This window comes from Hemitrygon akajei, chromosome 13 (assembly GCF_048418815.1).
Source record: "Hemitrygon akajei chromosome 13, sHemAka1.3, whole genome shotgun sequence".
In the NCBI taxonomy this organism is placed as follows: Eukaryota; Metazoa; Chordata; class Chondrichthyes; order Myliobatiformes; family Dasyatidae; genus Hemitrygon; species Hemitrygon akajei.
Window position 1 is genome coordinate 22,883,877 of NC_133136.1, and position 18,116 is coordinate 22,901,992.

The window sequence follows — 18,116 nt, forward strand, 5'->3', positions numbered from 1 at the left end:
CTGAAGAGAATGAACTTTTTTGTGACTAGCATGCACAGAACAAACATCCTATCAAGCTATCCTTGAAATTAATTTGTAATTATTTTTCCGCTTTACTATCTTAAATAGTGTGAATAGAACAAGATGACAATGTTGTTTTGGGTTTTCTGCAGAAGGTAAGCTTGGTATTGTTTTAATTTTTAGTGCTCTAAGGCATATTCAAGTGAATTTCTGGCAACATATGATGCTCATCATATGGCAGTGGATGCATTACACTGGAATACCTTTCATCCAGATGTCTTCATTTCCTGCAGTTCAGATTGGACTGTGAAGATTTGGGATCACAATATAAAGTAAGTGAAAGCTGAGAAGGATGTCTTGAATTGTTCCACATATATCCTGTAGAACAGGTAGATCAATGTAATATCACACACTGGATTTAACAAGTTTTGCATTAGTGAATCCAAAATGAGTTTTGAAAGCAAAAATAAATCCACTTGTATGTTGGATTTATATTTTATTTTGCTGCCTATCATCATAAGTTTCATATATATATATATATAAAATTCATATATAATATAATATATAATATTTATAATAATATATATGATATTTATAATATATAATATTTATTCTGCTTTAATGCAAATGATAATACTAGAGTAATAAGTAAAACAGGTAATCTGTGTTCCACAGTTTCAGTATAGTTATTTTTGTTGAATTAATAGTTTTCAGGTGGATAATACTGGAAATGTTCAGGAGGTAATGAGACAATTGACAAATTTGCAAGACTTATAGTCTTACATTCTGCAAAGAAGTTTGAAAGTGTAAACTCGTGCTTTTGCAGTTCCCTTATAACATCACAATAAAGACATGTTAACAGATCTTATATTGTAACTGTTGTTTGACTAGAAATCTTTATGGTGGTACTAGTCGCAACAATTTAATTGGAGAAATTAAGAGATACTTCATTGTGCTCTTGTTAAAAACTGCATTTCACCCAGTTTTCATGCACGAAAGGGTATTACATTTTTTGGGCCGCACAGTACATTCTCCCCATGATGTCTCAGGTTTCCTCCCACATCCCAGACACTTGCGGGCTAATTAGTCACATGGGTGTAATTGGGTGACACGGGCTCATTAGTTCTGAAGTGTATAGTATCGTGCTGATTCTCTAAATTAAATTAAATAACGCCAAATAGGACATATCCAAAAAAGAACTGAATTAGAATATCCTTACTTTTAGAATATGTTATGGTTTTCTCCTATTTAAACCACTAAAATCAACTTGGTATTTATAATTAATAACTATTTGCTGTGCTTGCAGCTATAATCTAATTTTTTGTCTGGCTCTCTGCAAAGCAGGTATCTACTGTTAAAGGACTCTTGCCATGACATCTTGTGTGGAAGTGAGGATAAAGATGTGGGTAGAGGTAGAATGGGTAGAAGGAAGCAGAAAAGGAGGGGGTTGTCAGAGGAGAGAGTAGGAAATTGGGGCTGCTTCTAAAACTGATGACAAGAAAACTTCCAATTATATCTCCATTTTAAAACATATAATCACTTGGCTTTCATTTTCACACCAGGTTCATGGTTTTCTTAGTGGCAGTGATCTTTCCTTGAACCCCAATCTAGTGTTATGAACATTCTGCCAAGCATAGAAAAATACCACCAAACCTGGTGCTACAAGATCATATAAATCTATTGCATGATAGACAATGTCACTATCCTCTTTCAACTCTCCCCCCCCCCCCCCATATCAAGGCTTTTTCAGCTCCTTTTGCTCTATTTTGCTCTATTTTGAGTTTCATTAGAGAAGAGATTTAGAGAACACAGCTTATGCTTGAAGAATGTTCACAAAGTCTGATTGAAGTTGCTGAGCTTTTTCGGCCACCACTGAAATGTAAAATGTACTTGGCCAGGTATATAGATGGGAAAGGTTTGGAAGGGTATGAGCCAAATGTGGAAAAATGGGATGAGCTTAGATGGCAATATCGGTCAGCATAGACCAATTGGACTAAAGGATGCATTTCTGTGATGTAGCGCTCTATGAATCTACAGAGTAAGATAGATATCATGCACAAGAAGGAACATACTACCAAACTACCCATTCAATTACCCCATCAATTGCCTTCTGTCTGCAAATCCTCCACAGGATTCAGTAATTGCAGGAAGAACCCCAAAGTGGGGTGAAGTCATCATTGTTTACAAGTGTGTGCTCAAGGAGAGGGAGGGAACATTCATGTCCATGAGAGAAAGAATTAGTCTCAAATATGTTCTTCACTCTCATCTGCTGAGATGCTACTTAGCTGAAATAGAACATAGAACAGTACAGCATAGTACATACCCTACGGTACAAAATGTTGTATCAACCTTTTAACGTACTGTAAGATCAATCTAACTTTCCACTCCCTGCCCCGGCACATAAATCTCCATTTTTCTTTTATCCATGTAAGAGTCTCTTAAATAATCTCAATGTACTTGTCTCTACTATGACCCCTGCCAGTACATTCCATGTACCTACCAACCTTTGTGTAAATACTTAACTGTGACATACTCTCTATGCTTTCCTCCAATCACTTCAAGTCACCTCTTATCCTTGTTTGCTCCAAAGAGAGAAGCCCCTGCTAAAATAATCTAAAATACAGCAATATTAATGTGTTATACCCCTTCACAAAAATGAGAATATGTCATTGAGAATGTAAGTACATCGCAAAGGTAATGAAACATAATCTAGTAGAGATGTTATGTCAAATATACTACTGTGAGTGCTTTCTGTTATAAGAAAAAAAATTCTAGAAAACATGGCTAAGGATGCTTTAAACCCAAGGTTGGGGCCTGGGGTTCACAGACCCCTCAGTAGGAGTCCATGGCATAGAAAATGTTGGGAACCCTTGCTTTAAACATTTTTGTTTCTACTGTATTTCTTATCAACAAAGTGGAATCAATCCAATTATCACTAAGTCAACAGGCTATATTTGTGATTGTATGTCACTATTTTGCTGTTCTAATACGAAGAAAAAGTCAAAGTCAACTAAATCGAAAGGCTGGTTAGATCCTTGGGACACATTTGATGCCACTTTCTCCACTCATTCTAATCTTTTTTTCCCAGCTTTTTAATGTCAGTTTTAATCCTAGGTAATGTTGAATATTAGTGACCAAGCTTGTTTAAAGTCTTAGCTTTTATGTTGAAGAAACCAGAAGGACATACTGGTAATGACTGTGTGTGAAAACCGTAACATTTTTAAAAACTTCTGATTGGGATTTCATATTTGTTGACTATTGACCTGGTTTGCTCTTCTACTAATCAATTTGTTCTGTGAACAGTTGAAGGATACATGTTGAATTGAAGCACCATATCTTAAAGATTTTGACTCTGTCTTTCAATCTCTACTGAGTGTCCAACTACACAACTGCAGAGAGGTGTGAGAGTGACAGTGATAGACATTCAATTCCCTTCTGTTATTGCTACTGATTTAGATTTTATTTTCGACTTTGCCAATCATACAGTTAATGATAGTCATTCATGTTTTTACTTTTCCTGATGCAGGATCATCAATAATAATCGCTGCAGGGCATTTAAAGTTTTTTCTAGTTCTCATGCCAATTTTTATTGATATGTCCTTATTACTGGAAAATGTTATCTTTGCTTTATCTTTTATCATATTTATTTTCATCTCTTTGTGGTCTTATAGACCTTTCCTATTATTCCATTTGTTCTGCTGTTCCAGCTATTAAATATATATTGTTCCCAAAAATAATTGTTAGTTTCTCATCTTCCCACTGACAATATTTCAGTGAAATGCTGTAAGGTAGATGACACAATTTATTACAGATATGATTAACTAAACATTGTGAGAGAAGACCATCAGTCAAATAAAATGCCTCACCACGTCAAAAGTTTATTTGAAGTCTATTGTTCTATTTAATAGTCTGCAGATGCTTTGCATTTGAATTTGAAGTTGAAATAGGGTTCTATATTGAAGGGCTGAATGGCCTACTCCTGCACCTATTTTCTATGTTTCTATATTTCTGTTCAGGATCTCAATGCAATTCAAGAAGGATGATAGAGATAAGCCAAGGACCTACAGGCTAGTGACCCTGAAGTCGGTAGTTTGGAAATGACTGGAGGGAACCATTGTGATTTTATATATGGGAAATGCTGCCTCACAAATCTGAGTATTTTTTTCCAGGAAAGTTACACAGATACTTGATTAATGCAAGGCAGAAGTCATGATAAACATGGACTTTAGAGAGGCTTTGACAAAGTTCTACATGGTAGGTTGATCCAGTATGTTACAATACATGGGATCCAAGGTGTTGTGGCAAACTGAATCTAAAATTGCTTTGGTGATAGGAGGCAAAGATAGTATTGGAGGATTTTTTTTTCATTAGAAGTGTGTAAATCAATGGGGTACCACACTAACTGGTGCTAAGATCATTGATTTTTGTTAAATGGTGCATACCTACACTACAACAGTTTAGGTAACAGACTTTAACCTTTACACTATTCACAAATCATTACCCAAAAATTTGAGAGATGGAGTAAAAATTCACTTCCAGAATTTATGTGGGACAGATGTATGAATATAACCATATATAATTAAATGAATTTGTTTACCAAGGAAACAATCACAGGCTGTCGGTTCACAATGAAAGATCACTTAAGAGATTTGCTTTGGAAACTGACAAGGTAATCTCTTCTATTGGTAATTGTAGTGATACTTTATCAAACAATATAACATTTCTAATTACTTAAAACAAAAACCTTTTTCTGCCCACAGTACAATCACAATTCCCTTGTCTAGAGACCGTGAAGCTAGGGAGGTGGGCTTACTGTTGAGAAAAAAAAACATTCTGTAGGAAAGAACTTCCACTTATAATATGAGATTTAATGGAGAAAAAAGGTTTGCATTATGGATATAACTCTCGGTTCGGCTAGTAGCTCAATCTAGGAGAAAAAAGCCCTCAGCCAGACCAAACTTAAGAGATCTTGTTCGGGTCGATGCTGTGCGATGTGTCCCCTGTTACAAATCAGTACTACAAAATAACAAAGAGTACACAATGTGATTAAACAATTGAGCTTTATCATTCTTAATTTGACTACATGGTTAGTAAAGAAACAAAAAAGAAAAGGGCCCATTCTCATGAAACAGTCTAATGCACAACATTGAAGCTCACGGTTCAGTCCACTGGTTCCCCGTCAACCTCTGAGCGTAGCCAACCCTTGGACCCTCACTCCAAGTCCACTCTGTCTGGTGGTCTACCAACTCTCTCCATTCATGTTTTCTCTCCTCATCTCTCCTCAGGAAAAGACCGCAAAATCCCTGCTCCCAGACCCACAAGAAAGAACGACATCCCTGTCATTGGATAGCCCCACATTCCAAAGCCCTGTTATCTCTAGTCATAGTCCAAACATTGCTACTGCAGAGAAACACTACATTAGCAGTGAAACCTTACAGCACATTACATGGACAATTCATACGTATAGGGATTGCTAAGAACACAGCCCTTCCATTCAGTGGATAAGTCAAGTCAAGTCACTTTATTGTCATTTCGACCATAACTGCTGGTACAGTACATAGTAAAAATGAGACAACGTTTTTCAGGACCATGGTGTTACATGACACAGTACAAAAACTAGACTGAACTACGTAAAATATGGAAACTTGACACAGAGTTTTGACTCAAAGACTTGACACGGAGCCTTGACTCAGAGAAACGGAGTCTCATAGGTAAACCTTGAAACTGGAACTAAACTTAGAACAAATGGTTCTAAGTGGTTGGGAAACATAGTTTACTCACAGGGGAAAAAGACCAATGAACTGGCGACTAGTGGTTGTGACGTAGGGGTTCTTATACTGAATCTTTGATGGAAACCAGGTGTGCCATCATTAAAGAGAATTAGAGGCAATTTGGGAAATTAACGATCGGGACCATGGCATAATCAAAATTAGGAGCAAGATAGGAAATTAATGATTAGGACTATGACACAGATAAGTGTAAGGTAATATATTTTGGGTCATCTAATACTGGCAGGAGACATAGAGTAAACAGAAAGAATCTTAAAGAAGATCCTTGAGGTGCAAGTACATAGCTCCCTTAAAATGGGGATTCAGATGAATAGAGTCATGACAAAAATTTAGCCTGCTTGTCTTCAAAGGCAAACGTATTAAGTATACAATTCAGGACAACATATTTCAACGTCTAAGGCATTGGTTAAGCCACACCTGGAGTATTGGTCATCACACTACAGAAAGGATGTGATACCAAAGGGTTGGTAGTGTCATCGTTAGCATAATGCTATTACTGTGCCAGTGATCTGGGGCAATTCTGCCACTGTTTGTAAGCAGTAGAAATGACATAACACCAATAATTCTTTCAGCAGCCAGAATTTGATTATACTTGTTTTTTTATCTTCAGTATGGATGCTAGGAACTCTTGTGGAGCTTATCCAATCTTTGACAAGTTTTGTTTTCAATGCTGTTGTATCTATATGCACTTCTTTTCATTTGACAAACCATAAATGTTTTCTATTTAATCACCAGCAAATTAATTGGGAAACTGTTTAAATTGGACTACATTTTACCCGTGGCAATGTAACACTCAACTTAAACAAAACAGAAAACATAAATGCCATTTGGAAAGTCTGTGTTTATGTAAGACATCAGTTTATTAATGTACACTGATAGGTATGATTCCATTTAAGGTCAGCATTAGAATTAATCTAGTACAAGAATTGAGTTTATCCAAGAAGTAAATAATTTCTAGTTTAAATATTGTATGTTCTCTTCCAGGAATCCACTGTTCACCTATGATCTAAATTCACCAGTTGGAGATGTTGCTTGGTCACCATACTCTTCAACTGTGTTTGCAGCAGTAACAACATCTGGAAAGGTATTATTTTATTCTGTAAATTATTTCCAAAACTGTCAATTTTGCAAATTATTACATTTAACTAATTAAACATGCTATATAAAATAATCAATATTAAGGGTAATAGAAAATCTTGACCAAGTCTATAAATTCTTTAATTGTTAAATCGCATTCTCCTGAATCCTACAATCCACGAGGAAGGCAATTCTGATCAGAGACAAGGCCATTTTTAAGCACTGCTTGTAGTCTAATCATCCTTTTTATCCCCCCTTGCAATTAATTTGATTAATCTGCAGAAAATACCTTCTAGACCTGTGTGCGCTGCATAATGTATTTTGGGTTATTAAGCCAATTTCATACAATCTCTCTCTTACAAATTGTTATCACTCTTAGACTTATTAATTTAATGACACAAATTTTGATTTTTCTGTGACTCATCTGAATTAATTCCATACCATCAATGATCCGTATGTACATGTGAATTATTAAAAGGATGTGGCCATCTGATCTTCGTAACCTGTTCTGCCATACACCAAGATCATGACTAGTCTTCTGCTTCAGTTGTGTTTTCCAAAACTATTTCCATATCACTTGATTCCTTTTATATTGAATTGAATTGACTTTATTTCTTACATCCTTCACATACATGAGGAGTAAAAATCTTTATGTTACGTCTCCATCTAAATGTGCAATGTGAAATCACAGTAATTTATAATAATTTATAATAAATAGAACAGTCAACATAATAAAGAGTACACTCAAATCAGCGTGAGTTAATGGCCTGGTGGAAGAAGCTGTCCCAGAGCCTGTTGGTCCTGGTTTTTATGCTGCAGTATCGTTTCCCGGATGGTAGCAGCTGGAATAGATTGATCCTTTGAGATTGTTGACACAAGATGGGAGAGGGAAGGTTGGGGAATAGTGTTTAATATGGTATGTGGTGGTGGTGGAGGGGTGGGGGGTTCAGGTGCATGGGTGAGAGAATTGTGACATGAACAGGGCATTGGTGCAATGGAAAGAGACAGGTGGCAACTGGCAGAAGAACTTGTCCACTATGTGAGTCTGTTTTATATTTATTAATAAAATGTTTTACTTCTCCGTGACAGGACATCCCACAAAGTACATCAGTACAGGAATTTGCAAAACCATAGATAGTTGATTAGGAATCCTTGTGTTTTTTGGTTTTCAGTTGCTTGCTGCTGAAATACAAACAGTAAATACTGGAAACTTTCAATAGGTCAGGGAGTATGTGAGGAAGTAGAAACATTTCATATATGGAGCCCTTCAGATATTTTAATGGAATCCTTACAGGAAGCAGGTTGGAGAGAAATGTAATCAAAATATCTGTGGGAGTCTGTGGGTTTGTAATGAATATTTGTGACAAGTCTATTTTCTGAAATGTTGATGGAGAATCCGGTAAGAGAAGGAAAAACTCAGAGATAAACCATATGAAGGTGGGAGTAAGATAGAAATTTAGCAGAAAATGTGATGAAATTTACAATTTCTGTATGGCTGCTTGAAGCAGCACCAATGCAGTCATCAGAGTACCAGTAAGAGTTGAAAGAGTGGGCCTGAATGGGGCTGAAACAAAGGCTGTTCCATGCATCTACACTGATATGATCATGAGACTGGCAATTCCAGACAACACTGGCATTAAAATAGGAGGAAGAACCATCAGTAACTTGAGATACGCAGATGACATAGTCCTGCTAGCCACAACAGAAGACCTACACGCACTACTCAATGATGTTGCAAAAGTCTCTGCTGAGTTTAGGTTGCTGATAAATGACAAAAAGACCAAAGTTACGGTGATAAGCAAAACTGCAGTTCAAGCTGTCATCTACATCAGAGACGACAAGATCGAAAAAGTGTCCTTCTTTATATACCTTGGTGCAGAACTAAATGATACAAAACGAATCCAGCAGGAAAATAAGGCAAAGGCTAGCAATGGCACACACAAGCACTACCAAACTCTGGAACATCTAGAAAGATAGATCTGTGAGCACTACACCAAGATATGCCTCCTCAAGAGTCTTGTCTGGCCAGTAACCCTATATGGCTGTGAAACATGGACCCTAAAAGCAGCTGATGAAAAGAAGTTGACAGCATTTGAGATGTGGACATACAGATGGATCCTCAGGGTATCGTACATTGAAAGGAGATCCAACAATTTAATCCTAGAAAAGGTTGGCACGAAACCAATACTTCTGGAAACCGTTATCCAAAGGAAACTTCGTTATTTTGGACACATCTCAAGAACTGATGACACACTGGAACGCACTGTGCTTGAAGGCAGAGTAAAAGGAAGCCGCTCCCGAGGCAGACAGAGGACAACCTGGATCGACAACATCAAGAAGTGGACCAGCCTCACCACCAGAGATGCAAGAGGTTTGACTGTCAACAGATCGCAGTGGAAGAAAGTGGTTGCCGAGGCTCTGGCAGAGTATGGTACATGATGATGATGATAGACAGAATGTCTCCCTGGTGCTTTCCGTTCATTCCCCCTCCTTTCTCCTTTTCCCAAACTTGATTCCACTCTCCCTAATCCCTTCCCACTCTGTCCATAATAAAGACCCATATCAGAATCAGGTTTATCATCATTCACATAATTCATGAATATTTTTCAGAAGTACAGTCCAATACATAAACTTACTGTGCCAGGTCTTTCAGATTGTTGTAATTTATAGCTTTGATTAATTTTTACTGCAATGTACTGCTGCCCCAAAACAACAAATCTCACAATGAAGTGAATCAACTTTAATATCCCTGAAAAAGTGAGACAAATTAAACATAAACACTGTAACGTTCATGCATCGGTCACTTTATGGAGAAGGAGTACAACTTGTACTGCCCCTCCCCAGGCATTCTGGCAGGCATGAGCAATCAACTGCGTGCTGAGAATTAAATGTAAACCATTCCAATTTGATGGCAGATTCAGTGCTCAATACTATACAAGAATACCTTGCACACAGATTCTCAGAATTTTCAACTAAGCACATTTACATGTTTTTCAAGTAATATCACTTTTCTCAACATGAAATGATACTCACATTTAATAAATTATTTTAACTATTTTAAAAACAATTATTTTTAACTAAATTGAACAGATTTCAACCTCGTTGCACAACTTGGGCCCCAATAATTTAGAAGGGAATATAGGAACCAAGAACTTGCAAATGGAGATGAGCATGGGAACTGGCACTCTGGTGAGATGGCAGAAAGGACACCATTTGTGATCCTCACCACCTCACCACCAATGGTTCTAATAATGACATAGCAAATCATCAGAGTTATATGGTAGCTTGAAAGAAGAAACCATGGATGAGGATTGATATTGTGGAGTTCTTCCATAACACACACACACAAATGCAAAATCAAACAGATGGAAGTGACTAATGGTTAATTTGACATTGAGGCATGATATAACTGTACAGAATCTTTCCTTGGGAAATCTGTGTTATGACAGATTTTATATTGAACTTGGTTGTTACAGGTTTCATGTGTTATTGTATTTTTCTTTTTTCATGTTCATCCCGTTTCACCCTAAATATTCCTAAGAAATGTCAACTCTGTGTTTGGCATTTTCTAAGGACTGGCTGAGAATGTTAAGGAAATTTACAAAACTTTGAAAGAAAATGTAACATGTTGTATAGTGTTTTGGCATATCAAACCTCTAGTTCTAGTCTCACCCAGCCTGAGAGGGAAAAGCCTGCATACATTCACTTCATCTCTGCCCCTGATGATTTTGTATACATCTATTAGATCTTGCTTTATTTCCAACTTGAAACTAAGTGTTTTCATAGTATCAAGGTGCCTTGCATTTGGTGCCCCAGTGACAGGAACCTAAATGGCCTTTAGACTGCCTACTAGTCTAAGGAATTATAAATTTGTAATGTATAAGCTGGCAAGAGTGCAGAGAAAATGTACAAGGGCGTTGCCGGGATTTGATTTATAGGGAATATCTAAATAGTTTAGGACTTTATTCAAAGTAGCTCAGGAAAATGAAGGAGATCTTTTAAGGATATACAAACTCCTGAGGGCATGTATGAGGATTTTCCCCTCAGGTTGGGTGAGACTAGACCTAGAGGTCATGGGTTTAGGTGAAAGTGGACTATTTAAGGGAAATCTGAGGGCGAACCTTTTCACTCAGTGGGTGGTGTCAGTGTGGAATGAGCCGCTAGTAGAAGTTATAGATGTGGGTTCAGTTGCAAAACTAAGAAAAATTTGGATAGATACATGAATGAGAGACAAATGGAGGGTTATAGTCCAGGTGCAAGTAAATGGGTCTAGGCAGAATGCCAAACTGATACAGACTAGATGGGCTAAAGGACCTATTTTTTGTGATATAGTCCTCTATAACTCTATGATTATCTCTTCCAAGTCTAGTGCTTACAGGTATATTTTAAAATAATTAATAGTGTGAATTGCTGACATTTTTATACTTAAGCATTTTGGTACAAATACAAAGTTCATAAAATCACATACAGTATAAACAGAAATGCAAGGCTTATATTTGTACAGTGCCATTTCAGGACATTTAAAAACAATTTACAACCGATGAAGTAGATTTTGAATTGTTACGTTGTAGCTAGCTCACAAATGTAACCAAGTTAAAAATGTGAAAAGCACTATGAAACCAAGGAAATAACAACTATCAGAATCAGGTTTATTGTCACTGAATTATATGATGTGCACTTTGTTGTTTTGCAGAAGTAGTGCAGTAGTAGACATAAAAATTGATGAATTGCAAAAATAAATAAATAAATAAATAAATAAATTGATAGGTAGTGCGAAAAGAGGAATATCAAGGTAGTGTTCATTGGTAAATGGACCATTCAGAAATCTGATGGTGGAGGGGAAGAAGCTGTTCCTAAACCATTGAGTGCGAATCTTCAGACTCCTGTACCTCCTCCGTGATGGCAGTAATGAAAAGAGGGTGTTTCCTGGATGGTGAGGGTCCTGATAGATGCTGCCTTCTTGAGGCACTTCCTGTTGAAGATGTCCTCGATGATGTGGAGGTTTGTGCCTGCGATGAAGCCGGCTGAATCTGTAACCCACTGCAGCTTCTTGCAATCCTGTACATTGAAGGCTCCAAACCAGGCACTAATTTCCAGTCAGAATACTCTCCACTATGCATCTATAGAAATTTGTAAGAGCCTTGGTGATATATCAAATCTCCTCAGACTACTAACAAAGTTAAGCCAATAGTATACTTATTGATTGCCTAGGAACTTAGTGTACCCTTTCCACTGTTGGCCTCCCAGTGAGGACTGGTGTATGTTCTCCCGACTTCCCCATCCTGAAATCTACAACCAGTTTTGTTGACTTGCTGATGTTGAGTACAAGGATGTTATTGTGACACTGCCCAACCAGCCTCCTTTATTGGCTTCCTCATTAGCATCTGAGATTCTACAAATAATAACATTGGTATCATCAACAAATTTATAGATGGTATTTGAGATGTACTTAGCCACAGAGTCATGACTGTAAACAGTGGGTTAAGCACGCATCCTTGAAATGCACCTGTGTTGATAGTTAGTAAGGGGAGCTATTATTACTGATCCACTCTGACTGTGATCCCCAATAAGGAAGACGAGAATCCAGTTGCAGAGGGAGGTACAGCGGAAAAGCGTATCAGATTTTTTATACGGTAAAAAACAATAAAGACATTAATTTAATAAATAGGTTTTTATATTCTAAATATATTGATTCAATAAATTGTATTTAAATAATATAAGAAAAGGTTAAAAAGGAAATGTGAGATCCGTCTCCAATTGTTAGGATTCTCAATTGCCTTTTGTACAATAAAACTCCATATCAGAAGATCTAGTCTACGTTGGTAATAATTCCAACAGCTTAGTGTTAAGAGAAACAGCAACCTCAACCATTGCGAAAAACTTCATTTTATCACCACTAGTTTCATCCCCTTCTTAAGCACCACTTGATCTTAATCACACTGTTAACAAGTTTGATAAATGAGTTATAGACTCCATATCCACTCCATCTACTTATCATTGCCTGTTTTAGGCTTAACTATATTCTTTATCCCATTGAAAACTTTGCTGATGCAAGTACAATCACAGTTGTCTTACTTTTTAAGATTGCAGTTAGCAAACAAGGCAATCAGATTTTCCTGCTCTTGAAGTCAGATCTTATGTATTCCTTTAGATTTAATTCTTGCATAATACTGCAGCGAGTTTGACCGTTGATAAGGATGTTTGTACATTAATGTGCTGTGAACTACAGTTCAACAGTTAGGGACTATATAACGGTACTTTATTCCTTACTACTGAAGCAAGGTACCAATCATAACTCAAAGGCAACATCCCTGAGTCAGCACATCGTGTTCAAACCTAAATAAAGAGACTTAACATTTTGAAACTTTTAATGCATTAAGTTTGGGATTCACGAATGTGATATCTTATAAGACCATAAGACATAGTAGCAGAATTAGGCCATTCATGGCAGATGCAATTTAATGTGGATAAGTGTGAGGTTATCCACTTTGGTTGCAAGAACAGGAAAACAGATTATTATCTGAACGGTGGCCGATTAGGAAAAGGGGAGATGCAACGAAACCTGGGTGTCATTGTACACCAGTCATTGAAGGTGGGCATGCAGGTACAGCAGGCAGTGAAAAAGGCAAATGGTATGTTGGCATTCATAGCAAAAGGATTTGAGTACAGGAGCGGGGAGGTTCTACTGCAGTTGTACAAGGCCTTGGTGAGACCGCACCTAGAATATTGTGTGCAGTTTTGGTCCCCTAATCTGAGGAAAGACATTCTTGCCATAGAGGGAGTACAGAGAATGTTCACCAGATTGATTCCTGGGATGGCAGGACTTTCATATGAAGAAAGACTGGATCAACTAGGCTTATACTCACTGGAATTTAGAAGATTGAGGGGGGAATCTTATTGAAACATATAAAATTCTAAAGGGATTGGACAGGCTAGATGCAGGAAGATTGTTTCCGATGTTGGGGAAGTCCAGAATGAGGGGTCACAGTTTAAGGATAAAGGGGAAGCCTTTTAGAACCGAGATGAGGAAAAACTTCTTCACAGAGAGAGTGGTGAATCTGTGGAATTCTCTGCCACAGGAAACAGTTGAGGCCGGTTCATTGGCTATATTTAAGAGGAAGTTGGATATGGCCCTTGTGGCTAAAGGGATCAGGGGGTATGGTGAGAAAGCAGGTACAGGGTTCTGAGTTGGATAATCAGCCATGATCATACTGAATGGCGGTGCAGGCTCAAAGGGCCGAATGGCCTACTCCTGCACCTATTTTCTATGTTTCTATTCAGCCCATTTAGTCAACCATTTGATCATGGCTGATCCATTTCCTTCTCAACCCCATTCTTCTGCCTTCTCTACATAAATTTTCACAACTTGACAGAGCATTGTAATGACGTACCAATTTGTTTTCTCAAGTAGAAATGGGGGTTAGATTGACTGCCCTAGATACTCTCATTATGAGACCCTCAAGAACCTATCAATCTCTGCTTTAAAAACGCCCCACTGATCTGGCCTTCACAGCTGCCAAAGGCAACAAATTCCTCTTCATCTCCATTCTAAATGGACGTCCCTCTATTCTGAGGTTGTGCCCTTTTGCTCCTAGACTCCCCTACTGTAGGAAACATACTATTCGCATCTATCTGGGCCTTTCAACATTTGATAGTTTTCAGTGATATCCCCCCTTCATTCTTCTAAGTTCCAATAAGTACAGGCCCAGAGCCATCAAACATCCCTCATATAAAAGAACTTTCATTCCCAGAATCATTTTTATGAACCTCCTTTGAACTATCTCCAATGTCAGCACATCCTTTCTTAGATAAGGGGCCCAAAACTGCTCACAATACTCCAAGTGAGGTTTTACCAGTGCCTTATAAAGGCCTCAGCATTACATCATTATTTTCATATTCTTATCCTCTCAAAATGAATGCTAACATTGCTTATGGACATGTCAAGGCTCATTTTGTCTTCTAATATATGTTGAAATTAAAGAGGTACATAAAGATTTTGACTGAAATTTGCTATAACCAAGTATCAGTAAAAGCAACTTGACAGAGCATTGTAATAATGTCCCAATTTACTTTCTCAAGTGGAAATGGGGGATAGATTGACTGCCCAAGATACTCACATTATGAATTTATTTGACTTAGTAGAAGTTGGTTGTAGGGGATTTGCAGCCCGTTCCTTAGCCAGAGCCTTCAGCAATTTGGGCATCGAGGGAGAGAGGAAGAGGAGAGCCACCCGCAATGCCACTGATGCGGCAGAGAGGGCTTCAAGATGGCTGTGGCTCAAGAGAGGGGAGCCATAGAGTCATATGTAGCTAGCCATCTGGACATAAGCTGGGGTCTGATCAGCCCCAACTGGGTCAGCTGGAGAAGAGTGTATGATGTTGAAAGACCTGAAACACCGATGATTCCAGGAACAGCACTGATGATGTGTTCAGAAGCATCAGTAGATGTATGCACACAGCTTAGTGTTTACTCTGCATGAGTAAGCTGCCAATTTTTTTCAAGACTGCCACACCACCTACACCTTGAAAACACTTTATTAGCTGTGAAGTATTCAGAAGTCTTGTGAAATCATAACACAAACATATATTTTAAAAATTGTATCTTTTATTTTTGTCATTATGTACCATATTGTGATTCTTAGATTGTTCTACCAGCAGTTAAGAAGGATGTGAAGGGTTATAAGCCAAATGCAGGCAGAGGGGACCAGCTCATTGGGTAACACAGTTCAGCATGGACGAGTAGGGACAAAGGGCCTGTTTCCATGTTCTTAGACTCTATGACCAATGGCTATAATAAAATTGTTTGAAAGATTATGGTTAGTAATTATAGTGCATTTAAAGTGATGGTTTGTGAATGGCAGATTCTGCTGAGTGGAAGTAAAGTCATTTAACATTTTGGCACTGGCCAAGAATAATGCTAAATGGGGTAGTTTAATGTTCAAGTGTTTTTATAAATAAGTCCCATTTTAAGCAAGATAGTTTGATTTCAATCATAAACAATTAAAATGTCTTTCTGCACTGTGACATAAATCATGCTATATATTCTCTTGCTGTTTTGAGTGGAAATCATAATAAATGTAGAAGTATGATACACAATTTATTCAGTGATACCAATTGAATAGTGTTTAAAAGTACAGAATTCTAATTCTTTTTTAAAATTTAAAATGTAATTCCCCATGATAAGGTTCTTGGTAGATAATTTCTTTAAAAAATTGCACCCTAAAATACATGTCGTCATTGTCTGGAGCCCTAGTAAGGAGACACTAATTAGCCACCTCTATGGGGGCCAGTGCACATTTCAGTCATTAAACCTTGGTACCAATTTAATCTGATGTGAGGTCTCCATTTGCACTGTTTTGATTTTGGCAATAATGGACGTGGAAGAATTGGAAGCAATCAAGTTGAATTGGATGGAGAAGATGAACAGAGAATCACAAATTGAATATGTCTGATATGCAATTGGAGACTCAGGAGCAAGATCCAATGATGGGAGCCAAGATGGAGGTGTTAAAGAAGGGAAAAGGATGAGTTGGAGTGAGGTCAGGGATAGGATGGTTAGCACTAATCCTAATGAAGTCCTGATGAAGTATCTCGACCCAAAACATCGACTCTTTATTCCTCTCTATAAATGTTGCCTGACCTGCTGAGTTCCTCCATCATTTTGCGTGTGCTACTTTTGATTTCCAGCATCTGCAGAATCTTTTGTACTGTGTATTTTGGGGTAAAGGATGAAAGGTGAAGAATAGAATTTTGATCTATGATGGTTCAATCCCCTGCTGTGTTGTGAAGACCAAGTTGACCCATAAGTGTTTGATTAGTACTATATTTACAATGTTTTGACAAGGAGCAAGCACAGGGAAAGATGGTATCCTCCACATTACTGAAATGGAAACTACACCAAGGGAGCAAGGTTGACTCTATTCAGAAATGCCCGGTTTAAAACCTAGTGTTTCAAAATTTTACTCTTTTTAACATCTCATTCTGAAAGGAAGTTATTTTCACTTGTATCAATACAAATAGCAGGCTTCATTATGGTAAGTTGTACCTCTGTCATTCCACTCTCAACATCTTAGAGATGTATAAATTCAAAATATAAGTCAGAAATCTGTCAAAACATATAAACAGGGATTTGATATAACATGTCAAAGCAAATAGAAAGGAAAATAATGAGTATTTCCTGCTGCTTCTTTCTGACTTTCAAAATTCAATCACATCCAATAATAGAGGTGATTATTTTTGTGCTGGTTCCAACAAAAACAATCAGCCTCTAAGGGACCTCAATACATCGCTAAGTATACCATCTCTCCAAAGCAAAGATAGGCACATAGAAAATCAGATTTCATTTTGGATCCACTTAATGGACTGGCTACTTCAAACACAGATTCATTTTAGTAACAGGCTGCCGTTTCACCATATACATGAAATGAACAAGCAGCCAGGCACAGTTCAGTGGTAATAAGATAACTGAATTTCTTTCTCTTTAAATGAAAATAAATACTAAATGCTATGATTAAATGCATTCTCTCAGGAATTCTCATATAAAAATATAGCAATATGGTATTTTATCCCATGGGGATGAATAAAGTACCGGTATCTATCTATCTATCTATCTATCTATCTATTATATTATTGTCTGTACAATAACATGAACATTATCTCAGTAGTTTCCTATCTTGCAAGAAAATGTATATTTTATTCTCTGTGAGACAGAGGGAGAGGGTGGAATGACAAAAAAAGTGAGTTCTGAGAGACAATTAATAGAGTTGGTTAGGTACAAGTCAAAGAGCAGGATGGACGTCAATCAGATCATTAGGGACAAAAGTCAGACAAATTATGGGGGACCAGTGTGTGGGTACATTAGAGTGGCATGGACTTGATGAATGAAAGAATGGAAGCCACTTAATTTTGGGAAGGCTGGTGTTTATTTACAAAATTGAGATTGATGCAAAAGATCTCAAAATGAGCAAGTCGGCCTTCTTCGTCATCCATAAAGTGGTTCCAAATAATACAGTATGGTTATAAATCTGTGAATTAGTGAGACAATGAATATGAATTAAGTGATTGAAAAGGTGCTGATCTTTGTGTCTGCCCTCTCTATCCCTGCTGCCAGTCAGAGACACAGGAGCTTTTGCAGATGCTGGAAATCCAGAGAAACACACACAAAATGCTGGAGGAATTCAGCAGGTCAGACAGCATCTATGGAGGGAAATACACAGTCGATGTTTTAGAGATTCAGCACAGATAGCCCTTC

The 18,116-nt window shown here is 37.5% G+C and overlaps 1 protein-coding gene across 1 annotated transcript in view; it reads left to right on the top strand.

Moving 5' to 3' along the window:
• Nucleotides 1–18,116, top strand: part of dnai1.2 (dynein, axonemal, intermediate chain 1, paralog 2) — a 147,865-nt gene that overhangs the window by 113,371 nt on the left and 16,378 nt on the right. Inside the window, exons 17-18 of the mRNA XM_073064242.1 lie at nt 184–332; nt 6,774–6,873. Of these exons, the coding sequence (XP_072920343.1) occupies nt 184–332; nt 6,774–6,873 (249 nt within the window). The remainder of the gene's footprint in view (nt 1–183; nt 333–6,773; nt 6,874–18,116) is intronic.